General features: G+C 39.5%; 2 protein-coding genes across 2 annotated transcripts; one reads left to right on the forward strand and one right to left on the reverse strand.

The window, feature by feature from the left end:
• Positions 1-6,954: 6,954 nt before the first annotated feature.
• Sgsh (N-sulfoglucosamine sulfohydrolase) lies at positions 6,955-8,825 on the forward strand. The gene has a single exon (XM_067761958.1). The coding sequence runs from the start codon at positions 7,185-7,187 to the stop codon at positions 8,784-8,786; it is 1,602 nt and encodes a 533-aa protein (XP_067618059.1). The 5' UTR covers positions 6,955-7,184; the 3' UTR covers positions 8,787-8,825.
• Positions 8,826-14,316: 5,491 nt separating this feature from the next.
• LOC137244113 (uncharacterized) lies at positions 14,317-18,236 on the reverse strand. Its single transcript, XM_067772683.1, has 2 exons — positions 17,862-18,236; positions 14,317-14,895 (listed from the first exon to the last, which is right to left on the reverse strand). Exons 1-2 carry the CDS (start codon positions 18,004-18,006, stop codon positions 14,366-14,368), a joined length of 675 nt encoding a protein of 224 aa, XP_067628784.1. The 5' UTR covers positions 18,007-18,236; the 3' UTR covers positions 14,317-14,365.
• Positions 18,237-19,177: the final 941 nt, after the last annotated feature.

Consider the following 19,177-nt stretch of genomic DNA (forward strand, 5'->3'; position numbering starts at 1 on the left):
TCCAGCATCCTTTCCTAGATTTTTCCTAACGTTTTTGTTCGTGCCATGTGCTTTTCTTGGTGTCTTCAGGTGGTCGGTCTATTCCAATGTCATGCCAATCCGCCAGCCCCCGCATTCCAACAATCGCTAGCGCTAAAATCCATCGCCAAAAATTCTAAAACAGTATGAAGTGCGCAGAAAAGTATGCAATATTTAGAATCATATGCTCATAAGGAATAACCGCCTAAGTCCTATGTAAAAGTATAGGTTTTACACTGCTATTCCTTGAGACCATATGGCACTAACTGTTGCATACTTTTCTGCGCCTTGATAGTGTTTTAGGTATTTTTGGCGATGTATTTTTAGAGTTAGCGAAAGTTGGAACTATGCTGCAGATCTTATGGGATTTTTCGAGATACAACTATGATCGCGCCATCGGACACCGATTCGTATAGCAGTAATTCGATAGGATGCTAGTATATCTTTTTAGTCGGTCACTTCAGATCCGTAACACTGTTGCATATTGGATGTTATTCGCATTACACAGCTTCTCTCCCATCGCCCTGAAGTGCTCCTTAAAAGTTAGTTTATAACCAATGCTTACTCCTAAATATTTCATGTAAAGCTTTGAATTTCTTTGATAATCTCTTATGGTTAGGACTAAATCAGCCACATTCCGCTTTGAGCTCACCAAGACCACTTGTGTATAATTGCAAGCCATCTCCATCCACATATTCGTCCGCTATTCCTTTATTCTTCCTACGGTTTCAATATCTAATGCTATTTCTATCTCAACCTCTATCTCTTACTGTATCTCAATTTCTGTCTCCATTGTCATTTCCATCTCTTTATATATCTGTGCTCCTATCGTCATCTATATCTCTTTTCTATCTCCATCGCCGTCCCTATCTCTTTACTTAGCTATATCTCTTTTCCTATCTCAATCGTGGCAAGCGAAGCATCCTATTACATAGTTTGTTGCTATTGCTTAACAAAGGGTTAAACATGATTTGTACAATTATAGAATACAAAGAGTTGGCCAACTTTTTGTTAGCTTTAAAATTCTTGTCTTTCTACATTCTCCGCGTGATATTTGTCTTTCAGCTTTTAGCTTAAATCTAACAACATTCACCTCGAGTTTTTAACGAATTTCTTGGAACAGTGGGTAGGCATGCATAAAATTCTACAAACATTTTAAGTTTTCAAAAATAATTATGTTTATATGTAAATTAAGCTTTCCTCTACTTATGTACTTAGTTTTAAAAATAACATCAGTTAATAATAATTGTCATCAATGTATATTGCAACGATTTTCCGTCATCCTTTGTCAAATTTGGGTTTTAGACGTTGTGCCATCTTCAGTGTAATTTTTCAAAAATGATATGATTCTTGTTGAAGCTTGGCAATCTTTTCCAAAATGTTTGATGAACCAAATTTTTTTCGAGTACGCTTAATATAATTTTTTAAAGGCAGTTTAGTTAATGCTAACTACTAAGGAATCGAGATAGATATAGACTTCCATATATCAAAATCATCAGTATCGAAAAAAAATTCGATTGAGCCATGTCCGTCCGTCCGTCCGTCCGTCTATCCTTTAACACGATAACTTGAGTAAATTTTGAGGTATCTTGATGAAATTTGGTATGTAGGTTCCTGGGCACTCATCTCAGATCGCTATTTAAAATGAACGATATCGGACAATAACCACGCCCACTTTTTCGATATCGAAAATTTCGAAAAATCGAAAAAGTGCGATAATTCATTACCAAATACGGATTAAGCGATGAAACTCGGTAGGTGAGTTGAAATTATGACGCAGAATAGAAAACTAGTAAAATTTTGGACAATGGGCGTGGCACCGCCCACTTTTAAAAGAAGGTAATTTAGAAGTTTTGCAACCTGTAATTTGGCAGTCATTGAAGATATCATGATGAAATTTGGCAGGAACGTTACTCTTATTACTATATGTCTGCTTAATAAAAATGAGCAAAATCGGAGAACGAACACGCCCACTTTTTAAAAAAAAAATTTTTTTAAATAAAATTTTAAAAGAAAAGTTAATATCTTTACAGTATATAAGTAAATTATGTCAACATTCAACTCCAGTAATGATATGGTGCAACAAAATATAAAAATAAAAGAAAATTTCAAAATGGGCGTGGCTCCGCCCTTTTTCATTTAATTTGTCTAGGATACTTTTAATGCCATAAGTCGAACAAAAATTTACCAATCCTTGTGAAATTTGGTAGCGGCTTAGAATCTAGGACGATAACTGTTTTCTGTGAAAATGGCGAAATCGGTTCAAGCCATGCCCAGTTTTTATACACAGTCGACCGTCTGTCCTTCCGCTCTGCCGTTAACACGATAACATGAGCAAAAATCGATATATCTTTACTAAACTCAGTTCACGTACTTATCTGAACTCACTTTGTATTGGTGTAAAAAAAGACCGAAATCCGACTATGACCACGCCCACTTTTTCGATATCGAAAATTACGAAAAATGAAAAAAATTCCATAATTATATACCAAATACGAAAAAAGGGATGAAACATGGTAATTGTATTGGTCTATTGACGCAAAATATAACTTTAGAAAAAAACTTGGTAAAATGGGTGTGACACCTACCATATTAAGTAGAAGAAAATGAAAAAGTTTTGCCGGGCGAAATCAAAAGCCCTTGGAATCTTGGAAGGAATACTGTTCGTGGTATTACATATATAAATAAATTAGCGGTACCCTGGTCCACATTTTGGTCGATATCTCGAAAACGCCTTCACATATACAACTAAGGGCGACTCCCTTTTAAAACCCTCATTAATACCTTTAATTTGATACCCATATCGTACAAACACATGCTAGAGGCACCCCTGGTCCACCTTTATGGCGATATCTCGAAAAGGCGTCCACCTATAGCACTAATGCCCACGCCCTTTTAAAATACTCATTAACACCTTTCATTTGATACCAATATCGTACAAACAAATTCTAGAGTCACCCCTGGTCCACGTTTATGGCGATATCCCGAAACGGCGTCCACCCATAGAACTAAGGCCCACTCCCATTTAAAACACTTATTAACACCTTTCGTTTGATACTCATATTGTACAAACAAATTCTAGAGTCACCCCTGGTCCACCTTTATGGCGATTTCTCGAAAAGGCATCCACCTATAGAACTAAGGCCCACGCCCTTTTAAAATACTCATTAACACCTTTGATTTGATACCCATATTGTACAAACTCATTCTAGAGTCACCCCTGGTCCACGTTTATGGCGATATCTTGAAAAGGCATCCACCTATAGAACTAAGGCCCACGCCCTTTTAAAATACTCATTAACACCTTTCATTTGATACCCATATTGTACAAACAAATTCTAGAGTCACCCCTGGTCCACCTTTATGGCGATATCTCGAAAAGGCGTCCACCTATAGAACTAAGGCCCACGCCCTTTTAAAATACTCATTAACACCTTTCATTTGATACCCATATAGTACAAACAAATTCTAGAGTCACCCCTGGTCCACCTTTATGGCGATATCTCGAAAAGGAATCCACATATAGAACTAAGGCCCATGCCCTCTTAAAATACTCATTAACACCTTTCATTTGATACTCATATCGTACAAACAAATTCTAGAGTCACCCCTGGTCCATCTTTATGGCGATATCTCGAAAAGGCGTCCACATATAGAACTTAGGCCCATTCCTTTTTAAAATACTCATTAACACCTTTCATTTGATACCCATATCGTACAAAAAAATTCTAGAGTCACCCCTCGCCCACCTTTATGGTGATATCTCGAAAAGGCATCCACCTATAAAACTAAGGCCCACTCCCTTTTAAAATACTCATTAACACCTTTCATTTGATACCCATATCGTACAAACAAATTCTAGAGTCACCCCTGGTCCACCTTTATGGCGATATCTCGAAAAGGCGTCCACCTATAGAACTAAGCTCCACGCCCTTTTAAAATACTCATTAACACCTTTCATTTGATACCCATATCGTACAAAAAAATTCTAGAGTCACCCCTGGCCCACCTTTATGGCGATATCTCGAAAAGGCATCCACCTATAGAACTAAGGCACACTCCCTTTTAAAATACTCATTAACACCTTTCATTTGATACCCATATCGTACAAAAAAATTCTAGAGTCACCCCTGGCCCACCTTTATGGCGATATCTCGAAAAGGCATCCACCTATAGAACTAAGGCCCACTCCCTTTTAAAATACTCATTAACACCTTTCATTTGATACCCATATCGTACAAATTCTAGAGTCACCCCTGGTCCACCTTTATGGCGATATCTCGAAAAGGCTTCCACCTATAGAACTAAGCTCCACTCCCTTTTAAAATACTAATTAACACCTTTCATTTGATGCCCATATCGTACAAACAAATTCTAGAGTCACCCCTGGTCCACCTTTATGGCGATATCTCGAAAAGGCGTCCACCTATAGAACTAAGCTCCACTCCCTTTTAAAATACTCATTAACACCTTTCATTTGATGCCCATATCGTACAAACAAATTCTAGAGTCACCCCTGGTCCACCTTTATGGCGATATCTCGAAAAGGCGTCCACCTATAGAACTAAGGCCCAATCCCTTTTAAAATACTCATTAACACCTTTCATTTGATACCCATATCGTACAAACAAATTCTAGAGTCACCCCTGGTGCACCTTTATGGCGATATCTCGAAAAGGCGTCCACCTATAGAACTAAGCCCCACGCCCTTTTAAAATACTCATTAACACCTTTCATTTGATACCCATATCGTACAAACAAATTCTAGAGTCGCCCCTGGTGCACCTTTATGGCGATATCTCGAAAAGGCGTCCACCTATAGAACTAAGCCCCACGCCCTTTTAAAATACTCATTAACACCTTTCATTTGATACCCATATCGTACAAACAAATTCTAGAGACACCCCTGGTCCACCTTTATGGCGATATCTCGAAAAGGCGTCCACCTATAGAACTAAGGCCCACTCCCTTTTAAAATACTCATTAACACCTTTCATTTGATACCCATATCGTACAAACAAATTCTAGAGTCAGCCCTGGTCCACCTTTATGGCGATATCTCGAAAAGGCGTCCACCTATAGAACTAAGGCCCAATCCCTTTTAAAATACTCATTAACACCTTTCATTTGATACCCATATCGTACAAACAAATTCTAGAGTCACCCCTGGTCCACCTTTATGGCGATATCTCCAAAAGGCGTCCACCTATAGAACGAAGGCCCACGCCCTTTTAAAATACTCATTAACACCTTTCATTTGATACCCATATCGTACAAACAAATTCTAGAGTCGCCCCTGGTGCACCTTTATGGCGATATCCCGAAAAGGCGTCCACCTATAGAACTAAGCCCCACGCCCTTTTAAAATACTCATTAACACCTTTCATTTGATACCCATATCGTACAAACAAATTCTAGAGTCACCCCTGGTCCACCTTTATGGCGATATCTCGAAAAGGCGTCCACCTAAAGAACTTAGGACCACTCCCTTTTAAAATTATCATTAACACATTTCATTTGATACCCATATCGTACAAACAAATTCTAGAGTCACCCCTGGTCCACCTTTATGGCGATATCCCTAAATGGCGTCCATCTATAGAACTATGGCCCACTTCCTCTTAAAAGACTCTTTAATACCTTCCATTTGATACACATGTCATACAAACACATTCCAGGGTTACCCTAGGTTCTTTTTACAACATGGTGATTTTCCCTTACTTTGTCTCCACAGCTCTCAACTGAGTATGTAATGTTCGGTTACACCCGAACTTAGCCTTCCTTACTTGTTTTTTCTGTTTTTAGCTTAGTTTTCTAACGCTTACCGAATGTGAGCTTTCTAAATATTTTCTCAAGCATTTGTCGATCCTGGTTGCATCATGAATATTTAAAGACAGTTAGTTGTCAACATCCTCTCCATGGTTTTTCTTTTTTAAATATTTTCGCTCATTGTCTTAATCTAACTGTTTGTTGGTCTCCCGATACTTATACCAATATTTTCTCCCCAAAAGCTTCATAAAACAATTTTTAGGAATTGCTACTCTATTTTATCTAATTGAGGGAGTAAATTATATAATGATATCTTCTCAATAGGACGCGGTATCAAAATTCCGGCGGTATGTTATTTATTCTCTCTACTTGGGATTCGTAGAAGGAGAAAAGTCTTAAGGTAATGACCGATATTTTCTATTGCTAGCGTAAGGCTTTGCTTCAGAAGGCAGTTAGGGTCACTGTGCTCTTCAGCATTGGTATAATGCGAACTGTTTTCCGTTTAATAGGGAAGACTTTTGCTTCAGGAAAATTGTTGTACATATGCAAGAAATGTGTACTTATTTCTTTGCTAAACTGGCCATTAGACCTTAGGACTTTCCTAGATTTCATGCTACGCAGGGTGGCTTGAAGCTCTTCGAGGGAAGGATCTTGTTAGATAATGTGCTCATCTTTTCTCATATTTGCTTGTCGAATCTGATATTATTTTCCGCTAATAATCGCAAATTTTGCTAGGGAAAAATGTATGTGGCTGGACCCTATGGGTTTCGGTCCATACAAAAGTTACAGAATGTTTGCATTTAGATTTGAAATGACTTTGGCAATTTTATTTGTTGTTTGACTTGGTGTCTATATGATATACTGTCGAAATTTCCATCGGAAGATAGTTGTACATATTTTTTGAGCCATTGTTTGATGTTCTAGTCCACTGGCGTTTAAACATTACATTTCACATTTTATCCATCATGACTTTGTTCTCTGATTTCATCACGCTTGAACCGGCTCAGCTGGAATCTCTTGTAGCAATCAAAAGTAAAACAATTGTAACAAAATAATGGCGACCGCGCTTCACACGCGGCAGAAGTGGACTGTATGAGAGACTCTGCGATGTAGGCAAACATACACATGCACGTTCTTATGCTGGACGGGTGCTTCAGCTTTAAATCTGTGTGGAGAAATGTAATGGATTTAGTACGTCAGCGACTATCAGTACAGTTGCCTATTTTTCGAATAATAGTTGTCGAAATTTTATTTATTTGCTTTGTGTTTTGTTTATAAATTTGCTAATTATGGAAAATTTACAAATTAATTAAATAGTTATATCCTATCAGTGCAGTGTTTGATTGCATATAAAAAAATAATTATAAATAAGCCGGCCGGTTTCTCACGTATTAACAATGTCGCTGCCTAATCAGCGCTTCATCACAATCTTTGCGCTTATCGGCTGCTCGTATCCGCTAAGTACAACTTCCCTGCGAAATGATGAAATCCAAAATGTTCTAATACTTCTAGCCGATGATGCTGGCTTCGAATCGGGTGCCTACCTCAACAAATTCTGTCAGACACCCAACTTGGATACATTGGCTCAGCGTGGCTTAATCTTTAATAATGCTTTCACTTCGGTAAGCAGCTGTTCACCAAGCCGTGCGCAACTTTTAACAGGACAGGCGAGTCACAGCAATGGCATGTATGGACTGCATCAGGGGGTGCATAACTTCAATGTGCTGCCGTCAGTGGCTTCGCTACCGAATGTGTTGCGCGAGAAGTCACAAGGACGCATACTCAGTGGTATTATTGGCAAGAAGCATGTTGGAGCTGCTAAAAACTTTCAATTTGACTTTGAGCAAACAGAGGAGCAACATTCCATCAATCAAATTGGACGCAACATTACGAATATCAGACGTTACGCGCGTGAGTTTTTAGCGCAAGCAAAAAAGGAAGCGCGTCCATTCTTTTTACTCATCGGCTTTCACGACCCACATCGTTGTGGTCATATTACACCACAGTATGGTGAGTTTTGCGAACGTTGGGGTTCGGGTGAAGAAGGAATGGGCGTTATACCAGACTGGAAACCGATTTATTATGATTGGCGTAATTTGGAAGTACCAGCACATTTACCAGACACCGATGTGGTGCGTCAAGAGTTGGCTGCACAATATATGACCACCTCACGTTTGGATCAAGGTGTTGGTGTTGTGTTGAAAGAGCTCGCAGCGCATGGATACGATTCTAACACATTAGTTATTTACACATCCGATAATGGCCCTCCGTTTCCAGGTGGACGCACAAATCTTTACGAGCGCGGCGTACGTGAGCCGTTGATTATTTCAGCGCCCACAGCAAAAGCACGCCGTCATGAGACAACTGCCGCTATGTCAAGCCTTTTGGATATATACAATACCGTATTAGATGCTTTCCATTACTACACACCAACTGATAATGCCTCACAGGATGATAGCACACGATCTCTATTACCTATACTCTACGAGGAACCACAACCTATGGAGCGCGATGCAATATTTGGTAGTCAAAACTTTCATGAGATCACTATGAACTATCCGATGCGTATGGTGCGCACACGTCGCTTTAAACTTATACATAATCTTAATTTTTGGTCCTATTTTCCGATCGATCAAGATCTCTACACTTCACCAACTTTTCAACAAATTTTGAATGCAACAATCAACAAACAACCCTTCCCTTGGTATAAATCTTTGCGCGACTATTATGAGCGTCCGGAATGGGAATTATATGATATTAAAGCTGATCCACTGGAGCGCAATAATTTAGTGGGTATATCTAAGTACCAGAGCGTGTATGAGGAATTAAGCGCTCGTCTGCTTAGATGGCAAGTGAAAACAGGCGATCCATGGCGTTGTGCACCGCATGCAGTTTTGGAGGCTCAAGGTGTTTATCGTGATAGTCCGGTGTGTTTGACGCTTGGCCATGATGCGATTCGGAACAGGCTAGAACAATACGAGAAATATGAATTGATGTAATTTAAATTAATAAAATAAAAACTTTTTGTTATTTCAAATTCCATTAGCTGTTAAGATGTTGTTGTTGTTGTTGTAGCAGTGCTTCGCCCCATCCAATAGGTGCGACCGATCACAAATTGTCATCAAAATCCTCTAACGGGTGTCCTAGGAAACTTGCTGTTTCAACAGGGGTGGACCATAATGAGAGGGGTGTTAGAGGCGTTGGTTACACAATACAGTTGAAGAGATGGTAGGTGTCATGTGGGGACACGTTACAAGCAGGATATATGTTTTGTATGCCGGGGTTGATTCTGGATAGGTAAGAGTTTAACCTGTTACAGTACCCAGATCGAAGTTGAGCTAGAGTGACGCGCGTTTCCCTAGGGAGAGTGCGTTCCTCCTCTGCTAGTTTTCGGTATTGTTCTTTGAGTACAGGATTCACCGGGCAATTCCTGGCATGGAGGTCCGACGCCTGTTTGTGGATATCACTGAGGACCTGCTTGTGTTTTTAGCCTCATACAGCTGTGTTCTCAGGTGCCGTATTTCCTTATAATGCTTACGGAGATGACTCCTTAAGCCCCTGGGCGGTTAGCGTTTCATTTCTCTCCCTAATGGGGGTATTCTCGTCTCATTGTGTAGATGGTGTTCTGGGGACATAAGAAGACAACCCGTGGCGGTTCTGAGGGCAGTATTTTGATAGGCCTGTAGCTTCTTCCAGTGAGTAGTCTTTAGGCTTGGCGACCATATCGGGGACGCGTAGCATGCAATCGGCTGGCCAATTGCTTTGTAAGTGGTAGTGAGCGTTTCTTTATCTTTCCCCAAGTACTGCCAGCAAGAGATTTGAGGATTTTATTACGGCTCTGGATTTTAGGTACAATTGCGGATGCATGTGCGCCAAAATGTAGATCCTGATCAAACGTCACAACCAAGATTTTGGGGTGTTAGACAGTCGGTAGCGTAGTGCCATGGATGTCCAAAATGTTCGGCATTTGGGACGTCCATGTTGTAAATAAGGTCGCCGATGATTTAGTCGGTGATAATATCAGGTTTCGTGAGGTGAAAAAAACTGGAGCGATAAGGGAGGTAGCCGTTTATTTTGTCGATGAGCTTTGCAACAAAATAAACGGCTACCTCCCTGATCTCTCCAGGTTTTCACCTCGCGAAGCTGTTAAGATAAGAACTAGTTTTATATTTTTATATTTCATATTCAGGAGAATGGACAGCGAATACCTTTTGTTTGTGTTCCGCGATTAAGGAAGGAAATAATGAAGCTGCTTTGTGCATTCAACAGGCTGTTTGGAACTCGAAACACGACTCAAGCAATGTCTTCTAAGCTAAGGCCTTTGCTGTCGTAAAGTCAGATAAGGGTTTTACAATATTCCACAGTTCCCGGAATAGGTTAGGTTGAGTGGAAGCTATCCCAGTAGGACAAGCTTTCATAGATATATCAAAACGGACCTGATACCACAAAATAAGTACAGCTCATCATACCCAGTTCAGTAGAGGCAGAAAGGGCATCCCAATTATTTCGACAACCCAATTATTTCAACAACGAATCCTCGCTACCAGTTCCTTCTCGCTCCCATACAATAGGAAGTGTCTGTACTACATTTTCTTAACTGACTCGATGTCCAACTATACAATAGCAGACTTAAGGTGGCCAGCGGAACTCGTAAGTTTCGTACAATTTGAGGCAATTAGGCAACTCTTCCAGTTGTGCCCATTGTTGATTGGCTTAGTGCCAAAACATAACCAAGGTGACTAAAATAAGTTGGGTTCACTTTGGTACTACCACCATCAGGCGGCATCCCGTTATCATATCGAAGTTTCTAGAATGGTCACCCGCAGGAGAATCAAATTAAGAAGGAAAAAAAAGGAAAAGAAAATGCATCATAGCTCAATCTTAAAGTCACGTGTTATTCTTTAAAAAAAAAAACTAAGCTGCAGAACAACCGATATAGCTCCCTCTATATATGTATATATGGGTGTAAAAACCACGTCCAAACTCCTAAATCGCAGTGTTTTGAAAGTTCTCATCTGTGATAGTTAAACTAACGTAAATAAATTTAAGGTCAGGAGGCCCTCCCACACTTCCTTTCGGAGACATTTTATCTATTTTGAATGCCCTTCGTGAGTTCCGAATGGGGGAACATTCTTTTAATCAGATACTTCAGAAAAAATCACCTGCTTTATGATACTACCCATATGAACTTAACAACCGTGCAACAAAACCGTGCGCTCGTGCAATATCTGAATCCTCTTGTCTGTAGTACGGGACGTCAAAGAAAGTGAAGGATTGACTCCTTATCATCCTCATCCTGACAGAATCAGCAGAAGGAGCTTGGTGGTATGCGCAATTGTCAGGCCATCGGTGTAATAACACCTGTGATGAAGCCAGTACGTAATCTCACTTCTGATTTGTTAAGTTTGAGGAGGAAGCTCCCTCTCCCTCCAAACCTGACCATACGTACACTGAGACCTCACGGTCGTTCCTGTTAGCAAATATATTATCTTCACAATTGCTGTCCGGGAACTCAAGAAGATGGAGAGATTGAGATGCCCTATGCACACCAGCGAGGCGCTACACCTCCGATCGATATCCGTCCATTACCGTGCTTTCAACAAAGATCTTGGTACTGATTTTGAAATTGTGTTGTTCCTAGCAGTCTAGCTTTCCGAGTACCGGAGCTCAAACTTACTTGACATATTAGTTTTATTTTGCGGAGCCCTCTGACGGGTTTTTCGCCTATATGAACTTTCAACCCATTAAACGTTTCATCATCTTCTTTAAGCTTTTGAAATTTTTAAGTGACGATAAAAAACATCTTCTCTCAAGCCAGCTTTCATTCATGCGGCGATGTTTAAACTTTAAACAGGTTTCAACTTTCAAGAAGGTATTCTGAAGAGTTTTATCTATCCATCCAAGCAGCCTGTTATATCATCGCGGTTGTAAGATGTATCTTGTCCCAAACTCCCAAACTATCAAGCACACGGATGTCGCTTGAAACGATATAATAATGAGAGTATCTTGTGTGGCAAAACTATTTGGACAAGTAAGCAATAAGTGTGAGTTGTAAAAAGGCAAGGAATTTAGTTGGAGCTAGCAGACTTCTAAGGTCTTGCCACAAGGCATTGAGGGTTTGAAATCCACTGAGGACGTGTGAAATTTCAAACCGTTTTTTTGGTCGAGATAAAGCCTTTGTTTCGGAGTGAAATGGGTTGTGTGTTGAAAGCTATAACTATAATGTCCTGAAATGTTGACTGGGTTTTGTGAAGTCTTTGTCATTTGTAAATGCTTGGTTATGTGCAACGTGCGCTGGGCCTGATTTACGTTAAGCTTGACAGATGCCTAAATGTATGCTATAATTTAACAAGTTATTGAATTTCTTTCGATTGTATCAAACAAATACGATCAGCCAAAGATCGATTAAACAGAGATCGTAACTGACAGCGGTCGAACGATCTGTGCTATGTACCTTACCCTGCAAAAATCGCGAGTACTCCATGTATGCATGTATGGAGTACTCGCTACCCTGCAAAAATCGCGAGTACTCCATGCATGCATGTATGGAGTACTCGCTACCCTGCGAAAATCGCGAGTACTCCATGCATGCTATGGACCAAGCGAGTGCTCCAAAATTAACCACAATTCATACAAAAAATATGGTCCAATTAACATTGCGATGTCCTCGGACCGGACCATATACTCCAGCTCCGCATTACATCAGAGTAATCCACGGAGTACCCAAAGTCCAATAAACATCGTGTAGTGAATACAATCGTTAAAAACGAGCAATGATCGGCTTACAACATGTTCGTGTAGAAACATGAGTTGGTCCATCGCTGCATTACAGTGGAGTAGAATGGTAAGTACTCCAGTGGACCACATGGTCCAACGATTTTTGCAGGGTATGGACCAACCGAGTGCTCCAAAATTAACCACAATTCATACAAAAAATACGATCCAATTAACATTGCGATGTCCTAGGACGGGACCATATACTCCAACTCTGCATTACATCAGAGTAATCCATGGAGTACCCACAGTTCAATAAACATCGTGTAGTGATTGCAATCGTTAAAAACGATCAACGATCGGCTTACAATATGTTCGTGTAGAAACATGAGTTGGTCCATTGCTGCGTTACAGTGGAGTAGAATGGTAAGTACTCCAGTATGACATAAGTGGACCACATGATCCAACATTTTTTGCAGGGATAGCCAACCTGTGGCTTACACTGAATGGTAACACTTTATAAGTGGTAGTACGTCAAATAGCAATCTTTAACTTATGTGTATATTTAATCATATAATCCTTAGAAAAACGAGGTATGTATATAAGTTCCAAATCATATGATGAGTATTGAAAAGCGGGTCTTAGGGAGTCAGGTAGCGCTTAAGGCCTCCCCGAAGGATAGGGAAGTATGGCGGATGTGGGCAGTCCTTTCCTGGATAAGACACCGGTAGGCTTCATACTAGCATCTCGTACTAGCCCGGCTGCCTCAGGCAGTCACTTAAACCGCTGGGGTCATGACAGATCTTTTAACGGAAATATAGAGCTTAGGAGCTGGTCAGGAGTAGTACGATCGTTTTAATGTGATGATTTGCCAGGCTTACTTTGAATTTTTATAACAGAAGATGTACGAAGGGTTAGGATCATATGATTATCGCTGCAGCTATAAATTGTTGCGTAGCAGGAGACTGCTTAATTCTCATCACATAAACGTCCGGGGCTATGTGGAAGAGGCTTGGTTATTATTGGCCTAGTTTTCCACGATGATTTTATGAAATTTCTACTATTGATACGTTTTTCGGAAATCTGAAGAAGCCAAAACTGAGCCAATTTAACCTTCTCGCAATAAAAGCTTAGCATGGAGTGACTCGCTCGAATCCTTCGTGAAGGGCCGATTCGAGCTATCATCTTCTCCTTGCAAAAGCAGGGGCGGTTCGATGATTTTGGCTCGTCATCATCCATAAAGCTGCAGCCATAGGATTTTTGCAATATGTTGAGACAAAAGGACTTCCATTGGACAAGAACTCGCCTGTGAAGATGTTTACTCGGTATCAATGCTAGCCGTGTCTCATACATTTAACCAGACAAGTGTACCATTTCATACAACCAGTGCACAACCCATGACGCTAGCCTCCCTGCCTCTACATTCAATTTTCAGAACAACTACCTCGTCCAATATTCTGGAAAAGTCTAGGTATGCTACTTAAAGTTTTCGAAGCTAGCTTCGAACCTACTCTACCCCTATTTTTTAGATACGGACTTATGTGAAAGCTTGAGGTCTCTTACTTACACCTTGGACCTTCCCTTTTACCATGCAAGGGGCATTATTAAACTAAGCACATGACCGGCGATGGTAGGCTGATTCCCTTGGTTGGTCTGATATCAAATCAATTTTTAACATTACTGAAAGATTGTGAAGCCAAAGAAAAAATAATCTGGCGGGATTAATCCAGTAAAGTGTGAAAACTTTATTAGTGCTCCCCTTTCAACATCCTACAGTGTCGATCGATACTCAAATAATATATCTCGAAAATAAATACATCTTCTATTTAGTACACTATTTTAAAAACTATTTTCAAAACATTTATTATACCAAATATGTTTCAATTGGATTGCCCAACATGAGACCATCTCCATCGAGCTGACGGGCCATACCCATTTGATCGTTCAACAAACTAAAATCAGCATCAGCCATAAATGATTTATAATCGATTGGAGTCCAACCGCCCAATGATATTTCCGGTTGTACAAACTCACGATTCGTTTGTAACGCAGGATCGAAGTACCCGTCGGAAAAATCAGCATTAAAGGGGATCATATCCATCAAAGGTGTTGTAATTAAAGCGCTGGTGCTGGCATCAAATTCATCCGAACGACGCAGGGGTGTTCCAAATGAGAAGGTTGGGGATATAAATGGATCTAATTTTCTTAATGTTGTTGTTGATCTCGTTGGTGTTGTTATATATGAACGATAGCGTGGATAATTTGAAGCCAAATAATAAGTTGGTGGTGGCACAGTGTGAGTGGGCCAACTTGAGGGCAGCGGATGATTATAATTCATTTGACGTTTATGTGGTACGGACTTATGTTTATGTATAAACTTACGTTTAGGCGCAACTGAAAGATATAGAAAATAATAATTAAATTAATTAAATATATTTCTTTGTATTTTGCAAGTCAACTCAGGATGAGACAACTTTACTCAAATTCCTAGCAAATCGAGGATTTTAAGGAAAAAAATATCGAGCCTTTATTTGCAAGAATTTGGGAATCTTTTTTATAGCAAAAGGTTTTTGCCCTGGCGCTTCTCTTGCCGTTGGGGTAGGTCTTAGTAAAGTAAACTTCTAGCCCTCATAAAGTTATCAACAAGGTTCGGTATCGAGTCACATAAGTTCAGCATAAGCCAAGTTCTGCCATCTAATAGAGTACTTCTAGGGGTGCCTTCGGTTTCTCAACATGTTAAATATATCTAAGGAAAAAACATGAGTGTAGGAATTCTGAAGTGCTAGCCTTAAAAGACGATCTACCGGAACTTGGTACAGGTATGATTCTAGATTCCTTCGGTTTTTCAACATGTTAAATATATCTAAGGAAAAAACATGAGTGGAGGAATTCTGAAGTACTAGCCTTAAAAGACGATCTACCGGAACTTGGTACAGGTATGATTCTAGATAATGCTGAATATCAAACTTTCAAGTATGTCTCAAATTATTCTCAAGTTGAAGATCGACGTTTGAGAAAAAGTCGAGAGACTATTTTCTTTCAAATGATAAATAATGTGGAATATCAAACGGAAAATCAATGTTTTTCTCAAACATTTGAGATTTTTGTTTTCAGTGTTTGTTGGGTATTGACCGAAGGGACCTAGATACCTTGTTGGTAGTAGTGTTCACACAACAACAGCTCACGTGATACAAAATCCACACCACCACCATTGAAGTTCTCACTATTACTCGACATATGTATGAATTTGGAATATATTTTGAGGATGATTAGATTCTGTCCTATAAAGGCTTGAAAGTGATCTCCAATATGCTAACGATCGATATTTTTATCAAGGAAACGAAATCAATAAATGCCATTTGGTTGCTGCGATTCCGACTCCGCAGAGGGAATACCGACGGTAAGCATACCTGTGGTAAGAAGGGATTAAAATCCACAGACCTAGAAGAATCGAAGTGGTCATATCAAATTGTTTTAGTGATGGACGGACATTAATACTTTAATGGTGCTTATATTCGTAACCTACCGGATCAATATGCGGCAAAGGACCTCCCCAAAACATTTGGGTTTCTTTATTGCTAAACAGAAAGATCTACTCCAAAATGCAAAAGATCTTAATATCGAAAAAAAACCATCTACATCTGTGCAATAACTGTTTTTGCTAAGAACTATAGGAACCTTGATTCAACACTGAAGGATTGGGCAGATAGTGAACTCACACAGAGATTCAATGTTTCAGTTTTCACTCAATAACAGGAGCCCAAGAAAACTTGCAATTCAACAGGGTGGACCAAAGAGAAAGCACTGTTAGAGGCATTGGTTCCACATTGCAATTGAAATGATGGTTGCTGTCTTGTGGGGACACGATACAAGCAGGACTTATATTATGTATGTCGGGGTTGATTCTGGATAGGTAAAAGTTTAACCTGTTACCGTATCGAGATCTAAGTTGAGCTAAGGTGACGCACGTCTCTCTAGGCAGGTTTCTTTCCTCTATTGCAAGTTTAGTGTATTTAACTTTAAGAACGGGGTTCGCCGGGCAAATCCAGTCCGACGCGTTTTGATTCATATCTCTGAGGATCTATTTTTGCTTTTTTTTTCTTCTTCATACGGCTGAGTTCTCAAGTGCCGCATTTCCTCATAATGCTTGCGGAGATTACTTCTCGGGTCCTCGCGGCCTCTTCAATCAGTTACGTGTTGGGATGCTCAGGTTTCTGGCTATTCAGCAGAAACTGTTTGTTCAGCATTTCTCTTCCTTATGGGTAGTACTCTTGTCTCACTGTGTAAGTGTGTGTGAGTCTAGTTAGGCACTGTAGAGAGCGGTCATAAACCTAACTAGTCGACATATCGTTTCTTTTATTTGGCTGAGAGTAAGAGTGGGGGGGGGGGGGGAATGGAAGTGACAGTTGGAGATGGAGTGTGAATGAGAGTGAAAGCGGGAGTGAGGGTTACAGTAGGAGTCCGAGTGGCAGTGACAGTGGGAGGAAGATAAATGGAATAAGGGATGAATAAGAATAAGTAGAAAAATGGAGGATAGCGTGAGAATAATGGAGATAGAGGTTTAAAAGAGAGAATAGGAGAAGCCATGCTCACTTTTTGAATGTAGGCAAACCAATTTCCGGGCAGGACAAAGTTTGCCGGGTACACTAGTACTTTATAAAGGTTTTTCTATACGGGGTCGGTTCTCAGCAGTTGTTTGGCGCAAACACTCCGAGTGTAATTATTTTAAAATTACATCAGCTGTTCACGAGAAATAACGAGTTGCCAGATTTATGCGTCATTCACAAAGCATTTAAATACCGATGTACTCAATACTCAAAAGCACTAGATAAATTTCGGCACATAACATCACGATATATCTTAATTTTTTTTTCTTAGAAAATGCAGCACAACAAATGTTTAGCTTTCAAACTACTTTCATACAAACTTCAAACTTTTAAGTTTGATTTTGTTTGGGTATGCTCGATATTTTGACGCATATCTTTAACTGGGCCGGTATGGTGTTACATGGTCACGTCTCGAAAAACAACTTCACTCAAACGATAACTAAGGAACTGGCAGAAGAATGGTAAAAAGAATAATAAGTTATAGATCTAATAAGTACTGGTAGCCACCATTTCACATTTTCCCTTTATACGATTAACCATTTTCGAGCTATTGCGATTAAAATAATTGGTTTCGATCACGGATCGTATAACACAATACTGGCCCTGTTCTACAGAAATCTTAATTTCGGATACAATTTTTTTAAATCTTCCACTTTTTCAAAAAAAATAAAAAAAAATAAAAAAAAAGAAATAAGTCAAATTAAATTCTAAATTTGAGCAAAATTCTATCATCCTTATGCAATAAAAACCAACCAATGCGATAAGAAGCTGAAATTTTTGGTGAATGCGATTTCTTTTTTATTTGAGCCCGCCATTTTTTAGCCTTGGATTCAACACAAATAGCACATAGAAGCACGAGGATGAGTAATACAATGACGGAGCGTCGTTTTAAGCACATCGCCGTATTAAAATGTGACCGATAAATTCTCACTTTGGATCCTTTAATCGACTACAAGTAATTTAAATAAATTTTCAGTTCGACAAAATCTTTATCCTTGCACTTGATTGTTGATTAGCAGAAAAACTTTAAATTTGTATATTAATGCACTTAGTCGCACGTTCGCTCCAGAGCATTGGCCAAATGCTTTTAATTTTATTACCGATTTTGGCGTGACTTTACACCTGTGATTCGGCCCTAACGGTTTTGCGTTTTGAATGAACGCACTGATGTGCTTTGATGACTTGCTTTAGCGACAAATAAACTGATTGATATTCATGACGTTTGCAAGTATTAATTGGCAAACAAATCGTTAAATGTTTTGGCAGCGTTTAAGGTTATTGGTCATTGGTCGTTGATGATTAAGATTATCGGTTTTGCGGTATTGCACTTTCTTTTGGCTTTATTACTTTATATTAGGTCGGTTGAATGTTTGTCCGCTTTTCATACAAATCTTGCAATCGATTTTTAAGTAACTTCTCGTTGAGCTACAAAAGTGAAACTGTACACATAGGTTAGAACACCGTGACAATGCAGCAAAAGGAAAAAAATCCGTTAGGTGGCGCACGGTCGAAATAATTAGATAAGAATTTGACAAATTTCAAACAAGCTTTTAAGTAACTTCTCGATGAGCTAGAGACTTGAAATTTCATACAGCGCTGACAGCCGATGACACAATACAAAAAGATTCGGTAGGGGGCGCATGGGATGAGGAAATTTGGTGTTTTGAGATCGATTTTAAAGTAACTTTTCATTGAGCTACAAACATGAAACCTCAGAGACAGGTTAAGACACCGTGACAAAAGAACAAAAGGAGAAAAAAATGCCGTTAGGTGGCGCACGGATCGAAAAACTTAGATAATAATATGGAAATTTGAAACCGGGTTTTAAGTAACTTCTCGATGAGCTAGAGACTTGAAATTTCAAACTTAATTCAGAGGTCGATGACAGCCGATGACACGATCCAAAAAGATTCGCTCGGGTGTGCACGGGATGAGATATTTAGAAAAATCAAACGGAACGGAGGGAATTTTGGAATTGATTTTTATGTAAGTTCTCATTGAGCTACAAGCGTAAAACTTAACAGATATTAAGACACCGAGAAAATGTAATAAGAGGAGAAAAAAAATAA

The sequence above is a fragment of the Eurosta solidaginis genome, chromosome 1 (assembly GCF_040869045.1).
Source record: "Eurosta solidaginis isolate ZX-2024a chromosome 1, ASM4086904v1, whole genome shotgun sequence".
Classification (NCBI taxonomy): Eukaryota; Metazoa; Arthropoda; class Insecta; order Diptera; family Tephritidae; genus Eurosta; species Eurosta solidaginis.

What these genes read in the sequence shown, in the direction of transcription:
- Sgsh (XM_067761958.1), top strand. Translation starts at nt 7,185, where the DNA reads ATGTCGCTGCCTAATCAGCGCTTCATCACAATCTTTGCGCTTATCGGC.
- LOC137244113 (XM_067772683.1), bottom strand. Translation starts at nt 18,006, where the DNA reads ATGTGCTTAAAACGACGCTCCGTCATTGTATTACTCATCCTCGTGCTT. An exon ending in TTCAGCTTCTTATCGCATTG is followed by an intron (nt 14,896 to 17,861) that starts GTTGGTTTTTAT and finishes TATATCTTTCAG; the next exon opens with TTGCGCCTAAACGTAAGTTT.